The sequence below is a fragment of the Suricata suricatta genome, chromosome X (genome assembly GCF_006229205.1).
Source record: "Suricata suricatta isolate VVHF042 chromosome X, meerkat_22Aug2017_6uvM2_HiC, whole genome shotgun sequence".
Taxonomy (NCBI): Eukaryota; Metazoa; Chordata; class Mammalia; order Carnivora; family Herpestidae; genus Suricata; species Suricata suricatta.
This window is the reverse complement of record NC_043717.1, coordinates 56,013,751-56,023,049: the sequence shown is the minus strand read 5'-3', so window position 1 is coordinate 56,023,049 and position 9,299 is coordinate 56,013,751. Positions and strand designations below refer to the sequence as shown.

Genomic DNA, 9,299 nt, shown 5'->3' with positions numbered 1-9,299 from the left:
CTCACAACACACCCCATCTCCCACTTCCAATGGCAGGAAACCTGCATGTCAGGACAGATGAGAAATCTACAGAGCCAATGGCAGGGATGACCTGCACCAAGGATTTTAATGAGGCTTTCCCAAAGCTCTGTATGTAGTATCTATGGCAGATTCCTTGGTCTTTCATTTACCCATTGTCAAAATATTTGGGTGGATTGTGGGGCAAGATACTCCTGGCCCTGGGCAGGGGCCCCCATTCTTTCTCATGCCACCTCGGGGGAAAAAACATGAGTAAAGGAAAAAGTACATACAAGATTCCCTGTAGCCCACCCCCACCCCCCCACATCCCTCCCCCAAATAACTCAACTTTGATATACACTTTGAACAAGGGAACAGCTGGGTTGAATTGAACAGTAAGTGCTTCTCTGTTATCTAAATTGATAGGAGAGGACTGAAAAGCTAGGAGTATAGTGCCTGCAGAGACAACTGTGGTCCTAGAGTACAGGAGTCACAGAGGTCACACTAGGTCCATTACCTATAGCGGAAGAGGTCTCTGGACATGGAAGGCAACTTAGAAGGATCTACTGGCCTGGGCAAAAAGTGAGTGAATTTCTGGTGTCGTTTAGTCCTGTATCCTTCCCGGGGTGAGCCGTCTTTATTCAAGGCCACATAATACTGTCTCTCCGAGTCCAAGTGTTTGTACAAGGTTGAAGCATAGGTGTTGTACCAGTTTTCTTCAAACTGTTCCCGGAAAACACATTCACGTGTGAGTTTCTTCTGTGAGGGTGAGAAAATAAAGCAAAGCCTATTATAGGTCTATTTTTCCCATCCCAGCTTGCTGAAATATCAATAGCACATTGACATTTAAAAATTTCAGTCTTATCTCCCAGTATTCCTGAGGCATTTTCTTTACAAATAGCACAAAACAGTCCTGTCCTTATTGCCTTCATCTTCTTTCATGAACCACACTGAAATGTTTTAGATGAGATCTTTCCTAAAGGTAGTAGACCGAAGGAGATGGTCTCACTGGGATCTTTGAGCCTGAGAATTCTGCTATGGCCTTCCAATGCTCCTCTGGCACCTGAGTTTTCTACCTACTTAGGGAAAATACTGTCAAATCCATTGAGATTAAAGACAACCATGTCAACTAGCAGACAAAGGCCTTGGATCTATATAAAGCTCCATGGGAGGTGAGTTGTGATCTCTCCTAATGAAGGGCCTCAGGGCTGTCAGTTGAAAAGCTCAGAAAAGATCTTCTTGAAAAGTTCCTCCAATCTGGCTACTTCTAGCTAGCAGCTCCTGAGGCAGGTCTCTTACCTCTGTCCCTTCTCACACTTAATCAAGCTGGCATATTACTTGCTGGGTTTGCCGATACCAAGTGCTGGGGACAGGCCTATCTCTTAGGTGTCAGGGAAAAATGTGCTCTGCTTTCATGGGGTGCAGGCAGCCAGAAAGTGTGCTATGTGGCTTAAAAGCCAAACCCTGGAGTTGGGATCCCTTGAAAGGGTTAAAGTCAGCAAAGTCACTCACCATTCCCCAGCTCTGGGCTAGAATGGAGAACATGTATTGCAGCCAGCCCTGTCCTAGCTGGGGACTTAGGGCTGTCACTAGACTGGGAAAACCTCACATTTGTTTGTTTGTTTCATTTGGCCTCTGGGATTCAGCTGAAGCAGTCTGGAAATCAGGGACTGTGTTTTTAATCTCAGAATCTCAATCTGAAGGGCAGTTCTTTCAATGCCTATTTTTGTGTCAGCTAGTCTGCTACTCCTATAGGCACCCATTAAAATTCAGAGGTGCTCCTCAGGGGAGTAAATGCCCCAAACCCTTACCATCTATTGACAAACCAGCACAGCTTACTATTATCATCAGACTAGCTGGCTGTCTAATGGAAATGGTGAAAGCAAATGTACCACAGAAAAGCTTATGTTTTGATGGAAACTGAATGAGTGAAAGTGTTATATAGCAAGATCCTGAGCAGCCAAGAATCAATTAGAAGACACTAATCCTTCACAGTTGACAGAAGTATTTCAAGTGCTAGATAAATATTTTTATACTTTTGCCTTACATAGCCCAAACACTGGTGTTAATAGCCTCTGATGAAAAGAAAACCTTAAACTTACCGACCCATATAGTTCTCCTCGCTCGTTCATTCCTAAGTATAAGCCAGAATCCACTCCCCGGATGCTGATCAACCCCACAGCCAGGCTGATAAACTCCAGGATTCCTAGAGCAAAAAAGTGACTGCCATTTCCATTACTGACATCAAGCCAAGAGAAAGCTATTCAGGTGACATGAGCTACCAGTCATCTATACCCAACTGGAAGCCAGCCCTGTATGCCTTTAATGAGTTACCCCATGAAATCATCTTGTGTATCAAGAATGCAACCTCAGAAAAAATACTGAGTCTCTCTGGGCCTCAGTTTTTCCATATGTAAGGTGGGTGGAACAATCTCTTACTCAACACTCTTAGATACATGAGAAGACTTTGGATACAAAAGCTCCAAAATTACCAGGTACTATTACTGTTAAGTACCAACATTTAAAGAAATGGGAGGGTAGCTTTCTTAATGGAAGAATGTGGCTAGATTTCTGTATGTTCCCAAAGTCACTTCCCTCCTCCCTAGAGCATGCATCATCACCTTGTTGTCCTGTAGGGTGAATTCATTTTGCACCCTTTTAGTTCCCATGTCCTTAAAGCCACATGAGGCTGTCAACTGCCTGTACTTGACTCTAACAAAGCCACACAGGCCACTCACTAAGTCTGTTCTTCTTGCATATGGCAGAAGGCAAAATATGGCCTGGTGAGAGCCTTCTCCTATAAAATGCTCTTAGCCAGTGCAGCCCCAGGCTGATAAGCCTGCCATTTTATCCTTCTCTCTTTAGCATTTTAAGTTCATCCATGGCCAAGAGTTAGCAGGTACTACTGACTTGATACTGATTTGAGATGTTGCAACTTTTAGGGGAAAGTTTGGAAGACATTCAGAAATATACCTCTAGCTGACAAGGTTAGAGGTGAGGATTTGAAAATGTTTTCATTTACCCAGCAGCAGTAGGAGGAAAAAAGAAATCAACTTCTAAGAAGAAAAAAGGACCCAGAACTGAAATCATGGTGATGCTGAAGACTTTACAATTTTGTCTTAAGATAGCACAATTTGTTGTTCTGTGGATACAAATATAATCATCTAGATTCCTCTTTGAGGTTTCTGTCTCTATGTTTTTCAATGTACAGACCAAAACTTTATATGATTGACTCACAGAGGCATCCAAAGTTATGAAATGAGCTCATTCTGGCTGTTTTTCATATCCAAAAATGCAATTCTTAAGGGTAATAATATTCTGTGTAATCTACATATGGAGTGGAACCGATTCCTTAAAAAACACTTTAAAAATTAAGCGATTAATTTTGAAATCAGATTCAAGACTCCAGTGGGAAGTCTCCTGAAAAGCTCCAGTGATTTGGACTATTGGATGGGTGTGCAGCTGTTGCAGCTTTAGGGCACATATTTCCATGGCCCACTTGGATCTATTTGAAGAAAGTGAAAAGTTCTGCTGCTGTTGTATAGAACATTCAGTGTAGCCTTTGGCTGTCAACGGGTGGTGGGGGGGAGAATATTAAGCAGGCTCCACGCTCAGCATGGAGCCTGACATGGGGCTCTATACCACAACCCTGGGATCATGACCTGAGCCAAAATCAAGAGTCAGATGCCCAACCAACTGAACCACCTAGGCACACTAACATTGAAATCCTTTACATTTTACTATCAGTCAGGTTGTTAGCATCTCTTATAGCACAAGAAAGGAGTTTTGGGAAAAGACATTGACACAAGATGGTAGGCAGAGAAGGGCAAATAGCTGGTATCAAGAAGAGGTTAAGGAGGAAGTGATTTAATGGATCAAAACCTTTAGTTGTATTCCACAAGTGTCTGATTTTGGTTCTGCCTTGTTTAACGTTTTAATAAATGACTTGTAAGAAAACAGGGAAACTGCCTACCCTACTTCCAGAAGATGTGCAGCTGAGAAGATGACACATTTGAAAATTAAAATTTATCAAAAAGCTAATGTGAAAAAAAAGCTAGTGTGATCTAAGATGGCACTGGCAGAGGTCTAGTAGCTGGCATAAGGGATGAGATAGTCCCCCTCTGCTCTGACTTAGACCACAGAGTGTACTGTTTTTAATTCTACTGTGTTTAAAGAGGTCTATGAAAAATCAGAAGTGTGTTCAGAGGAGAGTGGCCAGTATGGTAAGAAACAAGAAACCAGGTCATGATTCAGTTCTGTGTGCTAAACTTTGAGGGATACCAACCTGCTGGAGCCTTCAGTTATTTGCTTTGCTTAGACAGATTACTTCTGAGCTTCAAGTATTAGTTCCCTCATTCTCTAAGTATCTCATGTTTCTACCACCCTGAGCTCATTAAGTAGCAGAGGGCAGCTTGTGATCTCACCATCCAAGACCTGATGTGAGAACGAATCATGAAACCCGAGAGGTGTGGCCATTTGAGTCACCACAGTTTTTCTCCAACTCTCTGTTAATCCTGATGCCAAAGGACAGATCATACAGGAAGTCACTTGGGTTCTGTCCAGTAACAGGGGTCTCTAACAGCTGGAATCATCCCTGCCCAGCTGTCTTTGGGCATCATTTTCACTGCCAATTTTCCTATTAGTTAGATTCAAATTGTGGGAACCCAGTGGCACATGATGATGGAACAGATATTCCTAAACCTCCTGAATTCCAGCCAGCATAAAGGGAGAGGGAAAACAAGCCATTTTCACATTTTCTCAGTTACATTTGGAGAGGGGTGTTAACAGCAAAGTGTTGAGGCAAAGTATTAAGTAGGCAATGTTTGTCTTCAGTACCCTCACCCCTTTCAAAAGCCAGGACCTCTCTCTACTCTGCCTCATCTTGAGTTGACCATCTCAGCCTCTGGCCTTTTCTTGACAATTTCCAGGCTCTTCTTACATATTTTTCCCCATGGCCTCAGTTAAAACAGATCTTTCCTGAGCTCCACCACTTCAGAACCTAGCTAGATGTTTGGGTAACATGTCATTGAATCTGGTTCCATGACTTACTTGAGCTCCCTCAGCCATCCTTTCAGACCTCAGGGCCAAGACAGTGCTGCTTTGGCATCTTGACAAAAAAGAACCAGATTGCTCAAAACCAGAACTAGCTGCATTAGCCTGCTCTATCACACCTGGTGGGGGGGCCTCTCCTCCACTCTGGCTCCCAAGCTCTGCTCTGCCAGTCCACAGGTGCCCCTCAGGAATCTAAGTATTCCTGTGAACCTCATGTAAATGCCACCAGCCAAGCAGAGGTTGAAATACTCCTGACTACTGATTGCAGAATGGAATGGGGGAGGGGAGAGTATAATGCCAACAGGTTATTATTTGGAGTCCTGGCTGCTCTTGGGCTCAGCCTGACTCATTCTGAACACATGGATTCCAGGGTAATCCTTGGGGGCCCTGCTCTCCAATTACAACAAATAGCTATTTACTTTGCATGGCCTTTGGAGACTACCTCCTCCCCCCAAGCAGAAATCTATAATATTTTATATCTTAAGTCTGGCCTACTTTACTCTGCTGGAATGTTGACTGCTAAAGCATTTATGGAATGTTAAAGTTTCGATTTATTGAATACTCTGGCTGATTAACTTAAATGTGGAGGGAGGAGACTTAGCAAACTCAAACGCCACCTCTTTCTTTGCCAAAAGCTAAACTGAGAAAGAGTATATGTGTGTTTGAAAGTTGGCAGCGGAGGTTACAAAGAGACAGCTTTGACTAGTTATCATTTCCTTTACAGGAAATACATGGAACTGCCGGGAAGCCAGAAAAGGTGGAAAGGGAAAAGGTGGTATAGAGGTGGTCTCAGGCAGTGTTATTTTAAAAGGTAAAACCAAAAATGAAGCAGTCAGTTAAGCAGCAATGAAAACATCCCTTCCTCCTGCCAGCTTTATTTCCTTTGGTTTCTCCTGAAACTTACCCTTAGCAGGCCTGAGAGATGAAAGGAAATCAAGATGTGTCCTTAGGGAGGTAATTAAAGACCACTTTTCCCAAGAGCCTATTACTAATTTATGTTGACCTGGTAGGTTATTGGGCTCAGCTTAGGCACAGAGTCAGACAAACACTAGCTGCTGGAAGCCAAGGTCACAGTTTCTCCACCTCTGCTACCCCCAACCCTATATTTCTCCATCATTTTATGATTCCTCTTTTTATGTATCAGGAATGGGCTACCCCAATATCTTTAGGCCATTTCTGGGAGGCTTTGGAAGGTTCTGAGGCCAGGGTGGAAGTCTCATTCCTTCTGAAGAGGAACAAAAGGGAACTCCAAAGTCACAAGTGATGGAAAGGAAAGGAACCAAGTTAATACTCCCTCTTCCCTGACCCCACCTTATCACCCTTTGAGGACCTGCTGCAAGGTTATATAGGCACCTGCACCCCTCCATTACTCCCACCCCACACATGACCCACTGGACTCCAGCTCCGTGAGCACTTTTTTTCCAAGATGACATAAATCTCGTTAGGGTTTCTCCTTGCTCCTAGCAAGGAAGACCAGCCCCAACCCCAAGTTGTTTGCTAGAGTTGGCTTTTCCCAGAAACTGGCCTCTGTGCCTCCCCATCTCCTTTTACTGTGCACTCCAGATGCAGCTCTAGCAAGGCAGGGGAATAAGAGTATGAGGAGGTTTGTGGGGAATGGGTGTGGATGGGATAAACAAGTGAATAGGTATCATGCCTGAGGGTAGGCAAAGACTCTTACTGGCTTAGGGATAGAAGGTGTACTTGGGCCATAGGTTCCATAGGGCACTGGAGGATGGGAGTCCCAAGTAAAGGTAGCTGTCACTGCACCTGAATTACGGTTTAATAGCGAATAGGGAATTGAAAATAAAAATGGCCAAATTACTGAGGAATGAACACATTTATCTTGAAACCAAATGATCTCCATCCCACACCAAGGTTTATACTAATTATGTTTTGTATGTCAGACAGTCAGCTGTGCCCTTTAAACAATCTGCGGGGTATTGGGCAGAGAATATCCTGGATGGAGGTTGTACATTTCCTGTCCTGGGCCCAGGAGACACCTGTTTCTGGGGCTGGGAGTACCCCCAGGACTGGGCCCAGGACCGTTTCCTCCCTGTGAGGCAAGGAGTCTAGAGGTATATCTAGGCAAAAGCTAACCTAGGGCTGTGCCCTTACACAGTGGACGGAGGGAGGGTTTCCCAGTTTCTCCACCACCCAGCTCATGCCTTGCTCCCGGGATTGGCCTCTACCCCAGTCAGAGCAAGCCAAAGGCAGGCAGGTGCCACGGCTGCCGAGTCCCTGTCAGTCAAAAGCCACTCCGGCACGGACCGCCCACTCAACACGTCCGTAGCCCACGAAGGCTTCTGCTCCAGACAATCGGCAGCGACAACCCTCAAGGCTCGACCCCGCGCTACAGCCATGGTCCCTGGCCTCGGATGGGGCTCCTACCCTCCTCCCGCTCCACCTGCTTTCATCCTAAGCTCAGCGTCGTCAGAATGATTCCCTCGCTATGCGGGAGGGAAGAAGGGTGGAGTGAGGAAAAGAAAAGGCCGCACCTCAAGGCGCCCCCGCCTCCTCCCTAGAGCGTCTGAGGGTGCCAGGCGCCCTGACGCCACGCTGCTCAAGTTTGCACCATTCGATCCCGCCTGCCCCGCGTCCCTGGCGGTCTTCCGCCTCGACGGGCCCGGACGGCACCGGCCTAGAGGCCCGTGGGTCCCAAACCAGAGCCCCGATCGGTCGGCTCAGAGAGCCGTCCACTCACTTCCCGTCCCTCCCGGCCGCGTCCTCACCGAAACGGCTGTGGTCGTGGCGGGTGCCGTGCACGGTGCCATTGGGGAAGATCTCCAAGTGGAAGCCGGTGCGGCAGTACAGCTGGCGGCGCCGAAGGATCCCCTTCAGGTGGGCGAAGTCTGTGGGCGAGCCGCGCTGCAGCTTCCCCTCGATCTGGCCTAGGCGCTCGTTCAGGAAACCCGGAGAGTCGGCTAAGGGCACGTTCCCCAGAGACGAGGAGAAGCCGTGCAGATCCCAGTCCAAAGAGGCGAAGACCCCCCCCACCTCCGCCATGGCGGGGTGCGCGAGGCCGAGCTGGGGCCGCGGGGAGCAAACTACCTCTCCCCTCAGCGAGTGCGGGCGACTCGGCGGCGCTTGTTTGCTCCCTCGCTCGCTCCGCGCTCTGCCTAGCTGCAGCCGACGTCTGTTCGCGTCCAAGGAACTTCTCAGCGGCGGGGCAACGAGCTCCTAACCTTGCACTCAGTAAAAGTGTTCGCTTCCCCTACACATCCATCTCCCTAGGCCTCTCATAGCTGGTTTCGTTGAGCTATCAGATGCAAACGGCTCTTTATATACATACCCACTCCCCTTACATTGACATATTGGATATTTAAATACAAGCCACACCTCACTGGCATCCCCTCCCCTCGGAGATTGGTGTGTGGGGTTCCCCCCCCCCCCCGTATCCATTTGGCTCTTTTGGAAGGGAGGGGGTGAGGGAGGAGAGAGCTAGCGAGCTTCACTCCCTCTTTTATTATGAAAAAAAAAAGGCAGGAAAAAGCTACACATTGCAGTGAGGCATAACTGTTTTTGGCAGTTTTTTCTGAAACTGCTGATGAAATAACGGAGCCCAGTGCGTGGAGGCTGTTGGCGCCCACGACCACTCAGGCCTGTGGCGTGGAGGTCTGTCAGCTGCGCAGCGGCAGTTTCCTCCTCCCACGCGTCCTCTGGCCTCTCGCCTTTGGAAAGTGGCTTGAGACCCAGGCTGGAGGTTTACGTGGTTCCTGACCCCTTCTTGTTCACCGGCTGGTCGAAAACTGCAGAACGGGCGCCTGGCCTGGGACAGGGGCTCCCTGGTTTCTTTGTTCTGTTGCCCATCCCCAGTCGCACTCCCCACCTGTAGGTCGGCGGGGGCTGAGGAAGTGAAAAACACGGAAGCGAGTGAAGTTGCAAAATTTGGGAATGGGTCTGATAGCGGTCCCTGCTAGCACCAAGCCGGGGTCTTTAAGGGGTCTGGGAGGAGCGGGAACCCCCACCGAAGAAAGAAGACATATTTTTTTAAGGGACGTGTACAGTTTAGGAAAAGTGGGGGGGGGCTAAGAAATAGAAAGTGATCTTTTTGAAAAATGATCTGCACTGGCTTTCTGAGCGTGCTTTTACAAGGCTCCCGAGAGCAAACCCGATGAGAGGTCATTGGAAGCCTGGTGGGGACTTCCCCCACCTCTTTTCTTGTTGGAAACAGGTGTTTCCTTGCTCCGTGCTGTTCCCTCCTTGGAGAAGTTCTGTCAGGAAAAGCGACAGTTGGAGCAGGAACTGGCGGC

At 47.5% G+C, this 9,299-nt stretch overlaps 1 protein-coding gene across 1 annotated transcript; it reads right to left on the bottom strand.

Annotated features, from left to right (window-relative positions):
* Window positions 1-510: 510 nt before the first annotated feature.
* FGF16 (fibroblast growth factor 16) lies at window positions 511-8,052 on the bottom strand. The gene is made up of 3 exons (XM_029931059.1): window positions 7,779-8,052; window positions 2,100-2,203; window positions 511-756 (listed from the first exon to the last, which is right to left on the bottom strand). Exons 1-3 carry the CDS (start codon window positions 8,050-8,052, stop codon window positions 511-513), a joined length of 624 nt encoding a protein of 207 aa, XP_029786919.1.
* Between the last annotated feature and the right edge of the window lie 1,247 nt (window positions 8,053-9,299).

Coding starts and splice junctions, on each gene's coding strand:
- FGF16 (XM_029931059.1), bottom strand. CDS start 8,052: ATGGCGGAGGTGGGGGGGGTCTTCGCCTCTTTGGACTGGGATCTGCAC. Junction 2,204..7,778: donor CCACGACCACAGCCGTTTCG/GTGAGGACGCGG, acceptor TTTTTGCTCTAG/GAATCCTGGAGTTTATCAGC. Junction 757..2,099: donor GAGGAGAACTATATGGGTCG/GTAAGTTTAAGG, acceptor TCACCCTCACAG/AAGAAACTCACACGTGAATG.